At 45.1% G+C, this 16,937-nt stretch overlaps 1 protein-coding gene across 1 annotated transcript; it reads left to right on the forward strand.

Moving 5' to 3' along the window:
- Positions 1-61: 61 nt before the first annotated feature.
- cmtm3 (CKLF-like MARVEL transmembrane domain containing 3) lies at positions 62-13,368 on the forward strand. Its single transcript, XM_066654153.1, has 5 exons — positions 62-226; positions 1,859-2,014; positions 2,314-2,409; positions 6,588-6,702; positions 11,428-13,368. The coding sequence occupies exons 1-5, from the start codon at positions 107-109 to the stop codon at positions 11,454-11,456; spliced, it is 516 nt and encodes a 171-aa protein (XP_066510250.1). The 5' UTR covers positions 62-106; the 3' UTR covers positions 11,457-13,368.
- The last annotated feature ends 3,569 nt before the right edge of the window (positions 13,369-16,937 follow it).

Below are 16,937 nucleotides of genomic sequence, written 5' to 3' on the forward strand. Positions count from 1 at the left end.
TTTTAACGTGTCGGTTCAAAGAGTCGACTTCTTCCTGAGCGACACTCCAGGGGCACTTTCGTGCAGCTCGGGTTCGGGGGATTCTTTTAGTGTGGTTTTCTGCGCAATGGGGGACAATGAGGATCCGGAGAGAAGAGGAGACTCTGAGAGCGCCTCCCCGCTCTCTCTCCTGCTCAGTAAAGACTTTCTCACCTCCAGAAAAGGGCTGCTGCTGAGCGGAGAAGTGGTGAGTCTGAGGTTCTAGCTTTAGCCTGTTCTCCTTCTCTTCTCTGTCTTTGTGCTTCATGTGAACGGAGTAAAGTTGAGTTTAGCGGGAGTTCAGGGGCAGACACCCCCCGGAGGAAAAGGAACAAACTCTTCTCGGTCTTTAACTTCTTTATCGACTCTTAGAAACTTTCAGACTGTAGCAGTTTAAACTGGATAAGGTTTAAGCAATGAATGGAGGAAGGAGAGTCATCTGCTTTTAATCTGGGTCAGACACATCCCTCTCTCTCTCTCTCACACATACTCTCTCTGTGTGTCTCTCTCTCTGACTCTGTCTCTCTCTCTCACACACACACACACACACACTCTTTCTCTCTCTCTCTCTCTCTCTCTCTCTCTCACACACACACTCTTTCTCTCTCTCTCTCTCTCTCTCTCACACATACACACTCTTTCTCTGTGTGTGTCTCTCTCTCTCACTCTGTCTCTGACTCTCTCACTCTCTCTCTGACTCTCTCTCTCTCTCTCACACACACACACTCTTTCTCTGTGTGTGTCTCTCTCTCTCACTCTCTCTGACTCTCTCACTCTCTCTCTGACTCTCTCTCTCTCTCTCACACACACACACTCTTTCTCTGTGTGTGTCTCTCTCTCTCACTCTGTCTCTGACTCTCTCACTCTCTCTCTGACTCTCTCTCTCTCTCTCACACACACACACTCTTTCTCTGTGTGTGTCTCTCTCTCTCACTCTGTCTCTGACTCTCTCACTCTGTCTCTGTCTCTCTCTGTCTCTGTCTCTCTCTGACTCTGTCTCTCTCACTCTCGCTCTGTCTGTCTCTCTCTACTCTCTGTCTGCTCACTCTCTCTCCGACTCTGACTCTGTCTCTCTGTCTGCTCTCTCTCTCTCTCACTCTGTCTCTCTCTCTCTTTTCTCTCTGTCTCTCTCTTTTCTCTCTGTCTCTCTCTCCTCTCTGTCTGCTCTCTCTCACTCTCTCTCTCTCTCTCTCACACACACACACACTCTTTCTCTGTCTCTCTCTCTCTCTCTCTCTCTCACACACACTCTTTCTCTGTGTGTGTGTCTCTCTCTCTCTCTCACTCTGTCTCTGAATCTCTCTCTGACTCTGTCTGCTCTCTCTCTCTCTCTCACTCTCTGTCTGTCTCTCTCTCTCTCTCTCTCTCTCTCTGCTGGGGTTATACCAGGACAGTGTTTTTGCTGCTGTTTTCCACAGAAAAGACAGTTCTAGTGGGAAAAAGAATGTTTATTTAAACTTTATAACTTTGTTAAAATCAGAAAATGTAACTAATCACAAGAGAGAACAGAAAGTGAGATGACGGTCAGACAGACAGACGGTCAGACAGACAGATGGTCAGACAGACAGACGGTCAGACAGACAGATGGTCAGGCGGTTCATGACGACCACAGGAGACGGATCTGGACGCAGGCCGGAGCTTAGACAAGTTTCTGATCAGACTGTGATCCACTGTTCAGTGCTGCTTCAGGTTTTAATCATCTCTCTGTGTCAGTGTCTATGACCTCTAACCTCTCTCTCTCTCTCCCTCTCTCTCTCTCTCTCTCTCTCTCTCTCTCTCTCTCTCCCTCTCTCTCTCTCGCTCCCTCTCTCTCTCTCTCTCTCTCTCTCTCTCTCTCCAGGCCTCCTCCTTCATCAGTTTTGTTTGTTTCTGTGCCTCGTTTGCAGCTGCCTTCGTCACCGCTCCGCTCATCTTCTTCCTCACTGCTCTCTTCCTCTTCTTCGCTTACTCCACCAAGTTCAACCAGAGGTTCAAGGGCTTCTACTGGCCCCTGATGGTGAGAAACACTGAGACACAACGAGACTGAGAGAGAGAAACACTGGCAATCAATGAGAAACACAGAGAAAATCTGAGAAACACAGAAAGAAACACTGAACCTGGGGAAGCTCAGAGAAACACTAATACATCCTGAGAATACACAGAGAAAGACTGAGACATACAGAGAGACAGTGAGAAATAAACAGAGGAACACACAGAAACACTGATAAAGATGGAGAGACAGACAGGTTGCTTGGTTTTGTTGATAACTGTGAACTGAGGATGTGTTTGATCCCGGTTTGTTTTTGTTTCTATGAGGATTTCCTGCGCTGCGTCAGCGCCTCCATCGTCTTCTTCATCATCTCCATCATCTCCGTGTCTAAGTTCCCGGACGGAGCGTCTAAAGCCGCAGGAGTAAGACAGACCTGTTCATTACTGAGCAACAACTCATTATCTGTTCCTCTGGAGCGCTGTCAGCATCCACACCATCTACACACACTACACACACACACACTACACACACACACACACTACACACACACCATCTACACACACTACACCATCCACACACACTACACACACCATCCACACACACTACACACACACACACTACACACACACCATCTACACACACTACACACACACCATCTACACACACTACACACACACACACACTACACACACACCATCTACACACACACACACACTACACACACACACACACTACACACACCATCCACACACTACACCATCTACACACACACACTACACACACACCATTTACACACACTACACCATCCACACACACTACACACACCATCCACACACACTACACCATCTACACACACACACACACACACACACTACACACACCATCTACACACACTACACCATCCACAAACACTACACACACCATCTACACACACTACACACACACACACACTACACACACCATCCACACACTACACACACACACACACACCATCTACACACACTACACCATCCACACACACTACACACACCATCCACACACACTACACCATCTACACACACACACACACACACACTACACACACCATCTACACACACTACACCATCCACAAACACTACACACACCATCTACACACACTACACACACCATCTACACACACTACACACACCATCTACACACACACACACTACACACACCATCCACACACACTACACCATCTACACACACACACACTACACACACCATCCACACACACCATCCACACACACACTACACACACCATCCACACACACTACACACCCTATACACACCACACACTACACCATCTACACACACTACACCATCCACACACACACACACACACTACACACACCATCTATACACACCATCCACACACACTACACACACCATCCACATACACTACACACGCTATACACACCACACACTACACCATCTACACACACACACTATACACACTATCCACACACACTACACACACCATCCACACACACACACACTACATACTACACCATTCACACACTACACCCACCATCCACACACTACACACACCATCCACACACACACCATCTACACACACACACCATCCACACACTACACACCATCCACACACACTACACACCATCTACACATTACACACACCATCTACACACACCATCCACACACACTACACACACCATCTACACACACACACACCATCCACACACACTACACACACCCACACCATCCACACACTACACACCATCCACACACACTACACGCACACCATCCACACACACTACACACACTATCCACACACTACACCCACCATCCACACACTACACACACCATCCACACAAACTACACCATCTACACATACCACACCATCTACACACACACCATCTACACACACTACAAACACACTATACACACCATCTACACACTACACACACCATCTACACACACCATCTACACACACTACACACACCATCTACACACACTACACACACCATCTACACACACTACACCATCTACACACACTACACACACACCATCCACACAAACTACACCATCTACACACACTACACACACACCATCCACACACACTACACACACTATCCACACACCATCCACACACACTACACACTACACACACACACTATACACACCATCTACACACACTACACACACCATCTACACACACTACACACACCATCCACACACACTACACACTGCACACACACTACACCATCTACACACACTACACACACACCATCCACACACACTACACCATCCACAAACACTACACCATCTACACACACCTCACCATCTACACACACCACACCATCCACACACACACCATCCACACACACCACACCATCCACACACACACACCACACCATCTACACACACCACACCATCTACACACACCACACCATCCACACACACCTCACCATCTACACACACCACACCATCCACATACACCACACCATCCAAACACACCACACCATCCACACACACCACACCATCCACACATACTACACACACACCATCCACACACACTACACACACTATCCACACACTACACCCACCATCCACACACTACACACACCATCCACACAAACTACACCATCTACACATACTACACCATCTACACACACTACACACACACCATACACACTATCCACACACTACACCCACCATCCACACACTACACACACCATCCACACACACTACACACTGCACACACACTACACCGTCTACACACACACCATCTACACACACTACAAACACACTATACACACCATCTACACACTACACACACCATCCACACACTACACACACCATCTACACACACTACACACACCATCTACACACACTACACACACACCATCCACACAAACTACACCATCTACACACACCACACCATCTACACACACTACACACACACCATCCACACACACTACACACACTATCCACACACTACACCCACCATCCACACACTACACACTACACACACCATCCACACACACGACACACACCACACACACACTATACACACCATCTACACACACTACACACACCATCCACACACACTACACACTGCACACACACTACACCATCTACACATACACCATCTAAACACACTACACACACACCATCCACACACACTACACCATCCACACACACTACACCATCCACAAACACTACACCATCTACACACACCTCACCATCTACACACACCACACCATCCACACACACCACACCATCCACACACACACCACACCATCCACACACACACACCACACCATCTACACACACCACACCATACACACACACCACACCATCTACACACACCACACCATCCACACACACCTCACCATCTACACACACCACACCATCCAAACACACCACACCATCCACACACACCACACCATCCACACATACTACACCATCCACACACACCACACCATCTACACACACCTCACCATCCACACACACCTCACCATCCACACACACCACACCATCCACACACACCACACCATCCACACACACCACACCATCCAAACACACCACACCATCCACACACACCACACCATCTACACACACCACACCATCCACACACACCTCACCATCTACACACACCTCACCATCCACACACACCACACCATCCACACACACCACACCATCCACACACACCACACCATCCACACACACCACACCATCCACACACACCACTACACCATCCACACACACCACTACACCATCCACACACACCACACCATCTACACGCACAACACCATGTAAACACTCCACACACACTACACCATCTACACGAACAAACGCACAGCTTTAAACACACTGCCTCATCAAAAGAATCAAGGAAAAACGTAATGTTGTTTTAGAGGAATTTTATAAACATTCCAGAACGTACCACTCATTTTCCTGTTCCAAATAATCCACTGACAGAATCTAAAGTTTACATCAGCGCGGTATAAACCCATTATAGGACGTTTAAATACATATTTACATGTAACCGCCCACTCAGCGGAGATAAAGGACGTAAACTGCTGCGTCGGTGTGGATTCTGTGACTGTGTTTTGAGTCGAGGTGCGTCTTTTTTCTCCACTGCTCTCCTTCACCAGCGATTCTCTAAAATACTCACTTTAACTGAAACAGAGAGAGCTCTGCGTGGTTCAGTGTGTGATATTTACATCACTACGCTCTGAATCCACTGTAAACCACAGTTAAACCACGACACTGACTTGATGCGTTTATCTCTGCTTCTGTCCTGATCCAGACACAGAGCGGCTCTGAATAACGCAGCCTTGTGTCCAACAAATCCACTGTGAACTCGGAGCGGCTCCTGGAGGGAACCAGGGTTCAGAAACATCCTGGAGTTTAACATCGCACAAGTTATAGATCCAGAGTTCTACGACCGCACATCAGCTCCGATATCAACCCCCACAGCGCCCCACTCGTGTCTTACTCTTTAAACATGTGCCCTTTAAAGCCGTGCGCTCAGAGCAGAGCAGGGCGTGGTATTTCATTACAGGGGATCTGCAGGTGCTGAGTTTGTGCTGAATATTAATTTCTGCTGCAGGTGTTTGGCTTCATCGCCACCATCGTCTTCGCGCTGGACTTTTATTTCATCTTCAATGAACTTGCTCACTTCCTGAAGGGGGGCGGGACCAGCGAGGATCCTCAAAACACACACGGTACTTCACTCCTTCTCTCTCTGTCTGTCTCTCTCTCTCTGTGTTGCTCTCTCTGTCTCTCTCTCTCTGTCTGTCTCTCTCTCTCACACACATCTCTCACTTTCTCTTCCTCTGTCTCTTCCTCTTTCTCACCCCCTCTCTCTCTGTCTGTCTCTCTGTGTCCCTCTCTCTCTCTCTGTCTGTCTCTGTCTCTCTCTCTCTGTCTGTCTCTCTCTCTCTCTGTCTGTCTCTCTGTGTCCCTCTCTCTCTCTCTGTCTGTCTCTGTCTCTCTCTCTCTGTCTGTCTCTCTCTCTCTCTGTCTGTCTCTCTCTCTCTGTGTTGCTCTCTCTGTCTCTCTCTCTCTCTGTCTGTCTCTCTCTCTCACACACATCTCTCACTTTCTCTTCCTCTGTCTCTTCCTCTTTCTCACCCCCTCTCTCTCTGTCTGTCTCTCTGTGTCCCTCTCTCTCTCTCTGTCTGTCTCTGTCTCTCTCTCTCTGTCTGTCTCTCTCTGTGTCGCTCTCACTGTCTCTCTCTCTGTCTGTCTCTGTCTCTCTCTCTCTGTCTGTCTCTGTCTCTCTCTCTCTGTCTGTCTCTCTGTCTCTCTCTCTCTCTGTCTGTCTCTCTGTCTCTCTCTCTCTGTGTCTCTCTCTCTGTCTCTCTCTCTCTCTGTGTGTCTCTCTCTCTCTCTCTGTGTCTCTCTGTGTTGCTCTCTGTCTCTCTCTCACACACACATCTCTCACTTTCTCTTCCTCTCTGTCTCTTCCTCTTTCTCACCCCCTCTCTCTCTGTTTTTGCTGATTTTTGCCTGTGATTGAGTTTATTTTTGCTGCTCGTCTCTGGTTGTGAACACGGAGCTAAAGGAAGAGTCCGGCTCAGAATGATCCCACATTTAAACGACGAGGTCCTAAACATAAATCAGATTTAACCCTGTGTTTGTCTGAAGTGAAGAGCGGAGTAGAGATGGATAAGTGATGAGATGAGCTCGGTTTTCTCTGAGGTTTCATTAAGAGTGAGAGGCTGAGGTGTGGATCACTTCTTATTTATTCATCAGCTGCTTCAGCTCCAGCCTCGGCTCTTATTTCAGTGAAGGAGGGCTCTTCTATCTTCTCAATCAAATCCAGACCCCAGGGGTGTGTTTATGTCGGGAAGAGATTCAATCGTCTTATTACAGTCTTATTACAGTCTTATTACATCTGCAAATCCAGTCTGTTTTACTCTCATCGAATAAACTGTCACTCAGTCGTTTCCTGTTGCTGAAGAGCAGGAAATGAAGCCTTGACCTCCGGCTGCTGTTCTGCGTGTGTGTGTGTGTGTGTGTGTGTGTGTGTGTCTGTGTCTGTGTGGGTGTGTGTGTGTGTTCTGCTGAGTGTTCTGTTTGTCTTCTGTGGGTTTGTCAGTGGAAACATAAATGATGTATTTGTGCCGAGGGCCTGTGGTTTCCAGTCAAACTGCAGCTGCATCAAAAATAAATTTAAACAAAAATAAAAGTGCTGCTGTTTCACAGAGAACCGTCTGTACACACTGCACTAGGGCTGTCCCAACAACCACCAAACGGTACCAGCGCTATGGACCAGAACACCACAGGGAACAGCACCAGCGCGATGTGGACCTTTCCCTTTTTTGCTGGGTCTTGTTTACACTTGTTTACAGTGAGTGTAGGCATTGTGCCAAATCTGGGCCAGAAAGGTCACTGTGAAACAGAGAAATATATCGAATCAGAGTCTCCTCCAGCTTCCTGTCGTCCAGCTCTCGAAGCCCGGCTCCCTCCGGCCGCAGTCGTGGAGCAGCCTCAGAAGGAACCGCTCAGAACCCTCTCCCCCCGAGCGCTGCAGTGGACACCTTCCCCTTTCTCTGAACCCTTCCAGAAGGGTCCGATTATCTCCCAGTGTTCAGGAAAGGAAACAGCCACAGAGACGACTGAACTGACCCTTAACCCATGCCTTACTTTCTCACGTGTTCATGCAGAGTGTGGTGTGTGAGTGCTGCGTGTCTCAGAAGTGTGTATTTGGCAGCGTCTGAGCTTGAGGAGTCTTTGGATTCTCACCAGAACAAACGCAGGTCAGATCAAACAGAGAAGCCCTTTTGTAAGACGCTGTGGAAGAGAGCATCTGTTACACGCCCTAAATGTAAATGTAATTAAAGTTAAAGGGTGTCCAATGAGATACTCCAGTGTGGGGATTAGTCCAGGCGTATGTATGGGAAGCCGTTCAGGAAATAATTATAATGTACTTTGTACATATATATTGGTTTATGGAGAAACTACTTGGTTTAATGGCACATACATTGGTTTTAAACTGTTGGTTTGTATATATCGGTTTGTGAGTATATATTGGCTTATCAGTTTATACATCGGTTTCCTAGCATATATATTGATTTGTGTATATCTGTTTGTTGGTATATATATTGGACTCTCAGTACATACATTGGTTTATTAGCATATACATTGGTTTCTTGGCATATATATTGGTTTGTGGGTATATATATCGGATTACCAGTACATACATTGGTTTTCCAGCGTATATATTGGTTTGTGTATATCGGTTTGTTGGTATACACATTGGTTTGTGGGCGCATATATTGGTTTGTTTATATCGGTTTGTGGGCGCGTATTGGTTTGTGGGCGTGTATAATGGTTTGTGGGCGTGTAATTTGGTTTGTTTATATCGGTTTGTGGGCGCGTATTGGTTTGTGGGCGTGTATAATGGTTTGTGGGCGTGTAATTTGGTTTGTTTATATCGGTTTGTGGGCGCATATATTGGTTTGTTTATATCGGTTTGTGGGCATATATCGGTTTGTGGGCGCATATATTGGTTTGTTTATATCGGTTTGTGGGCATATATATTGGATTCTGTGCTGCATGGTAGAAATTTGCCGCTCAGTGCTGTTCAGCGAGTAGCCTGTTTTGATTGTGCTGCGCGGTTTTAATGAACCTCAGTTTGGACAAACTTCTGACATATTCCAAATAAAACCGAGTGGCCCGGTGACAGAGCTTCGCGATTATAAATACTAAATAAAGGTCATAATAAAGATAACAAAGCTCAGACTAGCCGATTGGATTACGTTCCACAACAATGTGTTTTCTACGACGCTGAAGTTAGCTCCTGATTCGCAGAGCCGCGGTGAACGAAAGGGACTGTTCGATGTGTACATAATGCTGCGCACATTGCTTTTAACGCTTCATGGACTAATGAATAGCGCTAAATACAGGAAGTAACAAACTGTTTACCCTCACAACACACAAAACAAGCCATAAACATGTACGACATCTTTTCTTTGTTCTTTTACACAATCGACAATTATTTTGTTTATGTAATACTAAAGGTCATTCTTTATGTAAAGAATTTTTATACATTATAAAACCAATAAATAGTAGGTATGTTAAACACATGTTTAAATATGGCATATTGAGCAATTATGTACAAAAAAATAAAAAATAATAAAAAATATGAGGCTGAGTTTCTGGAGGGACTGTGAGGTTCTTAATCACCTTGGGCCAGCACAACTACACATCCTAGGACAATTTCCCCCTGTAAGGAAAACATGGATTTAGCCTGGCCCGACCGAAATGATTTCATACTTTAAAACTTTAAAATTCCCTCCAGAATCTCAGTTTCACATTCATTTTGTTTTTTGGTGCACAATTGCTTAATATGCAATGTTTCCAGATTAAAATTGAAGTGTCATATAAACAAACCAAACGTCGATTGAGTAAAGGAACAAAGAAAAGATGTCGTACATGTTTATGGCTTGTTTTGTGTGTTGTGAGGGTAAACAGTTTGTTACTTCCTGTATTTAGCGCTATTCATTAGTCCATGAAGCGTTAAAAGCAATGTGCGCAGCATTATGTACACATCGAACAGTCCCTTTCGTTCACCGCGGCTCTGCGAATCAGGAGCTAACTTCAGCGTCGTAGAAAACACATTGTTGTAGAACGTAATCCAATCGGCTAGTCTGAGCTTTATTATCTTTATTATGACCTTTATTTAGTATTTATAATCGCGGAGCTCGGTCACCGGGCCACTCGGTTTTATCTGGAATATGTCAGAAGTTTGTCCAAACTGAGGTTCATTAAAACCGCGCAGCACAATCAAAACAGGCTACTCGCTGAACAGCACTGAGCGGCAAATTTCTACCATGCAGCACAGAATCCAATATATATGCCCACAAACCGATATATGCCCACAAACCGATATAAACAAACCAATATATGCCCACAAACCAATATAAACAAATCTATATATATGCCCACAAACCGATATAAACAAATCTATATATATGCCCACAAACCGATATAAACAAACCAATATACACGCCCACAAACCAATATAAACAAACCGATATATGCCCACAAACAGATATACACAAACCAATATATATGCTGGGAAACCAATGTATAAACTGATAATCCAATATATACTCACAAACCGATATATACAAACCAACAGTTTAAAACCAATGTATGTGCCATTAAACCAAGTAGTTTCTCCATAAACCAATATATATGTACAAAGTACATTATAATTATTTCCTGAACGGCTTCCCATACGTATGACCCCACACAGAGTCACTCGGAGGAAACCCACGCAGACACAGAGAGAACACACCACACTCCTCACAGACAGTCACCCGGAGGAAACCCACGCAGACACAGAGAGAACACACCACACTCCTCACAGACAGTCAGAAAGTGCAGAGCTTTATTTTCTGTCTGTAATTGTGCTCTGTTTTGTTTTTTTTTCTCAGACGCAGATTCTGATTCAGACTCGGACTGAACCCGTGCTCTCTGAGGACCCGAGCTCGGACACCAAAGAAGCACCTGAAGAAAATACGGAAAATCCAGGGCCAAGTACAAAGGGTTAATTTAAGCTTGTTTACAGCTCCCCTTTAACCAGCGCAGTCTTCCCCACCCTTCAGACTAACAGCTCCACTTATGTTGCCTTTTAGAGCAGAAACAAGTGTGTGTGTGTGTGTGTATGTGTGTGTGTTATGTGTGTGTGTTATGTGTGTGTTATCTGTCTGGACAAAAACATTGAATCTCCAAAATGGTAACATTTCAACAGGAGAAGGAAAATGTTCGTTAATTTAAAGGAAAACTAGGTCAGATTTGGTATTTTTGCTCTTTGGCTCCCCCTACAGCTGCATAGTGTTTTACATTTTAGTTTTATAGCATTGCCCTGAAATGAAGAGGATGGAAAGGGATGGGGTGGTTTCCTACCCTCCTCCTAAAGTTACGTAGAGCACTGTCCCCTCACTGTCCCCTCTCTCAGCTCCACTGTCCCCTCACTGTCCACTCTCTCAGCTCCACTGTCCCCTCACTGTCACCCTGTCCATATGTTGCTCTGCATACTCTGTTACACCCTTTCCCCCAGTGACACTGACATGTTGGGGTGTGTGTGTGTGTTGGTGGAGTGTAGGAACCAGGAGTTATGAATGTTATTGTAGTGTGTTTTAAACTGAGGACTGTGTTTTTAAACCTGTGATGTATAACAGATGTGTGTGTGTGTGTGTGGGTGTGTGTGTGTGTGGGGGGGGGGTGTATTGTAGGTACTTTTTTAGATTTATTTTGTTTGTTTACACAACGAACCACGAGCACAGAGGTGTGTCCTTTTCATTTTATTTGTTTTGCACCAAAAATGGAGTTGATGTGAAATGTGATGCTGACAAAAGGTGATGCTGACACATCCATCCGCCAGACCTTTATTTCTGTGTGTGTGTGTGTGTGTGTGCGTGTGTGTGTGTGTTTAGCACTGTTGTGTGATGCCTTCTCTGCAAAACATTCCAGTGAGTGAAATAATCTTAAATCTACTCCGTGTGTCCCCCTACGACACGGGACGACCCTTCAACACCCTGATACTTCATCAGAACACAAATAAAACAGAGCAGCGCTTCATTCCCAGGCGACTATCGCCGCTCTGTAGCAGCTCTGCACCAGTCTGCAGTGATATCAGAGGAGCTGCTGGACTTTAGTTACATTTAGAGCCTCATTCTCCTTCAGAAGAGTTCCACAATCAGAGATTACCCCCCTCTCCTCACTCTTCTGTGACATGGAGCTCAGCTCAAAGTGGAAGGGTCAGTGAGTTTGTCGCGGGGGGAAATAGCACTTAGTGCAGACAGTGAACTACACACTCCCTTCTTCAGACGAACAGAGGTCAGCGTGTGATGTGTTTAACAACACTTTTATAATGTGAAGATGAATCATTGGACACACTGACTTTAAAAGGCTGGGTTCAGTGATTGATTGATTGATTGATTGATTGACAGATAATTGGCTCATTTTACACTATTTTTCTTCATCAAACGAATGAAATAATCTCACAGTGAAGAATAGTTTAATGGCGATGTTTGGGGGCGGACGGTGTTTGTGGCTGGCCTCTGGTGACGAGGCGAAGTCCTAATGAGGGATAATACTCTGTAGAAAACTAATTAGATTTCAGATGAAGTCACTGCTGAGAGGCAAAGCGCAGTGTGGATTACTGCTTTAACCACTTTCCTGCCGTGAACGCTGCAGTTTGAAGATGTTTTAATCCCGTTTGGTTTTAGATGATTGTTTTCACGTGTCGCTGCGTTTAAAGACACTTTCCGTGTTTCTATGAAGCACCAAGAGCTTTTACTGTTTACTGTTGTTTTTGATCTTTTCATATTTTCACCTGTGATTTTACACTTTGTATTTTTTTGCAATAAACCACTCTGTTATCAGTGTTTCACTGTGAATGGACTGAGTGTTTCCAGTGAAGGATTGGGTCGAGGGACAGAACCGAGGTGGAGGTCAGTGCTTATTAATATAAAAGAATAAAACACGACACAAACAAAGACCAGATCAAAGACACGATGAAAGCAGGAAACACAACAGAAAGTGACTTATTAAATAGGGCCAATGTTCTAAAGAAAGGAAACGAGACACAGAATGAGAATAAACGGAGGTAGGAGACTAAACACGGAGCTAAACATGAAACTAAACAGAACCAACTCAGAGAAAACCGGAGAACACACAGAACAAGTAGAAGACTGAGAAATGACCAATGAACAGGAAACAGAGAGCGGCTATAAACACACTTACCTCTGACTCTACACACAGCTGTGAACTGATCACGTGACGAGGAGCTCACACAGGAAACAAAGCAGAACACAACAAAACCAGGCACATGTTACAGACACAGATCATTCATTCATTCATTCATTCATCGTGGTCAGAACCGTCATGTGTCCACACCCTGGACATTTCAGACTTGGACCCGATCTGAACTCTTTCAGCTTCTACATTTTTGGGAGAAGTAACTGAGACAGTTGGAGAAATTATTCTGGCTCTCGTCCAGTCCACGTCCTCTATTTTCATGACCCACTGACCTCTTAGTGACAGCACTCAGTCGGACCGCTCCCTCTCACCGTGAGGACTTTCGGCGACGAGGGGGAGGACATGAAGACGTGTGATTCTTTTGTAAAACAAAGCAAACTAAACACAGGATAAACTTAAATAAAAGACTCACAGAATAAACAAACTTTACAAAAGCAGACAGAAACCAACCATGGACTTAAGGAAGAAATAAAAACAGTCCCACACTTCCAGGACCAGACGAAGCAACACTGAGACCAGGGGACTGTATATAGACAAGGAACACCTGGGCGACACAAGGAGAGGGCAGCACCACAGAGGAGGCACTAATGACTAGGAGGGGGAGGGCCAAAGGCAGAGACTGAGGAAAATACGACACAGGGCCAAAAGTGTGATAAGGGCAATGTAAACACCAGACTGAGGCCACATCACCAGAAACCACAGACTGCTATGTGCAGCACAGCCTCATCTGGACCCGGTCTGTTTTGTGTTGTAGTGTCGTCTCTAACCCTGTCTCTAAGGGGAACAGTGGTCTTTGGAAACCACAACAACGGCGGCGGTAACGTTAAGCGGTGTTTACTCATGGTGTATCGGCGTGTTGTTGTTGTTTGGGACTGAACACAGCTCCGTCATCAGTTCAGACAGATCAGTAGAGTTTGTTCCTTCCTTGTTGCAGCGTCCAGCTCTCGCTGGATTCTTTCGTCGGCCACCGATCCAAGGAGCGTTCGAACCTCTTCAAAAGACCACGGCGTCATTTTACGAGCTGCCGTCGTGAGTCGGATAAAAACAAACGTGATCTCTGCTGCAGCTGGAGATTTTACAGATGGAGAGTTGGTGCTGGTCGTCTGCGTCGCGTGGCGTAGAGTGACGACTCTCTCTGGACGATCAGCGCTCTGCAAGGTTTACACAGGTTTACTGCAAGGTTTAAGGCTCCATTAAGTTCATACTGACCTCTTTCTGCAGTGTCCCCTAGTGGCAATACTGGTAGCAGAATAGAATTTGCTCTGATGGTTTTAGATGTGAAACATCTCCAGGACGCGTCTTTAACTCAAACTTACACAGTCCCTGCACCAACACAAGAGACATGTCTGCGTTAAGCTGCTAGTGAGCAACGAGGGCTGAAAGGGGAATGACGAGCAGATTCCTTTATTTACTTCTGAAAACATGTGGAGAGTAACATCACTGTGAGAACTTTATTTAAGTCATGAACAATCAATAAATATTAAAGAGTAATAATATAAAACACATACACATTGTATTTAAATTGATTTATTTGAGCAAAAAATGTTACCATCACAAATCATACGTATGTAAGGCATCTGTAAATCTACACACAGTTTCCATAAATACAAAAATACAGATCTGAGTACTGCTTCATGGAGTAAGACACGTTACTGAGCTTTAAAACTCAAATCAAATAACAATTAAAATCACGGCCGTGATCCACAGTCTCTCACAGTGATCTTCATCCTCCTCAGGACAGATGCATCAAGCGACGATTAAAACGGATAAATAACGTAAGATTATAGTCAGAGATTAAACTAATGCCTTCATGTAAATGTTTACAACGTCTCAGCCAATCACAGAGATTGTTCTTAACATTAAAGTACAGTATTGCTCAAAGGGAATATGACATTCATACAGTCCTTCATTAATATTCAGACTTAAGTCTGTGATTGTCTTTAAACAAAACAAAGCAGTGTTCATTAAAATTACGGAGATGGAATTTCTGATGATAAAAACAACCTGAAACTAGCAGAAGTTATTAATAACTCACTGAAGTGTTTGGCTAAGGGCTTATGTAGCGCTAGCTGCTAACGGGGGCTGCTAATTTTCCCACACTGCGGCTAATGCTAGTCGGCTCATAGTCTCCTGTTCAAACCGCTCTCTGCTCGCGGCGACAGTGTCATAGTCTCATTTACAGCTACATATTTCTCTGTAATGTAGCACAGAGCGACTGTATTTAAATAAAGAGGACACTGGGGACACACAGGCGTCCCTCGATGTTGGGATTGTAGCTGGGGGCTTCCAGTAGGGCTCAGATATAGGAGAGTGGTCGTGTGTGTGTGTGTGTGTGTGTGTAGGGCACATATCTCACGGGTGTTTACTTCGCTACAAGAACTATTCTCAAATACAGACATCATGGCAGAGGGAGTACGGAGGAGATTTGCAGATTTGATCATTCCTTCGTGTGATAAATGAGTAAATCTTTGTTTCAATGTTCATTAAAATTGTTGCATGATTTCAGAGATATTTGACTTCTCCTGTCCTCTCTCTCTCTCTCTCTCTCTCTCTCACAAACACACACACACACACACACCTGAGCCCTATTTGAAGCCCCCAGCCACAACACCCTAAACACAATAGACGCCTGTGTGTCCCCAGTGTCCTCTTTGTTTTTACTGCAGTCGGGGAGTTTTCACTCACTTTACACTTAATGAACTTTAACAGAACCCTGATCTGACTTGGTTTGACAGGAGAGTAACTACAGAGCAGACGTTCTTCTTCACTGCGCAGAATCAGCTACTGACTGTAAACGATGCCGTCATTCTCTAAAACCCTTAAACCCCCAGTGAACAGAAACAGGGCCGTGTTCCCGGCTGCAGTCATCAGCAGAAACTCCAGCATCTCACAGAAAATAATGATATTGAATGAATTACTGACAAATCAATCAGCTGCCGATATTCTGTACAACTCCAACTCCACAGAGAAGTGTTAAACACACATTAAACAACAACAAATCAACGCTGAAACTCAAAGACGAGGAATGATCAACCGGAAACGCAGCATTCCTCCACCGCCCCAGAGACGAGGAATGAACCAAACATCAGCTGTGAGTCGAGAGCGTGGTCCTCTTCCTTCAGAGTGAGGTTTAATAAACGCAGCCAAGCACTGATCTTAGAGCCAGAGTTAGAGGAAAGAC

Source organism: Hoplias malabaricus, chromosome X2, assembly GCF_029633855.1.
Source record: "Hoplias malabaricus isolate fHopMal1 chromosome X2, fHopMal1.hap1, whole genome shotgun sequence".
Classification (NCBI taxonomy): Eukaryota; Metazoa; Chordata; class Actinopteri; order Characiformes; family Erythrinidae; genus Hoplias; species Hoplias malabaricus.

What these genes read in the sequence shown, in the direction of transcription:
- cmtm3 (XM_066654153.1), top strand. Translation starts at nt 107, where the DNA reads ATGGGGGACAATGAGGATCCGGAGAGAAGAGGAGACTCTGAGAGCGCC. An exon ending in TGCTGCTGAGCGGAGAAGTG is followed by an intron (nt 227 to 1,858) that starts GTGAGTCTGAGG and finishes CTCTCTCTCCAG; the next exon opens with GCCTCCTCCTTCATCAGTTT. An exon ending in GAGCGTCTAAAGCCGCAGGA is followed by an intron (nt 2,410 to 6,587) that starts GTAAGACAGACC and finishes TTTCTGCTGCAG; the next exon opens with GTGTTTGGCTTCATCGCCAC.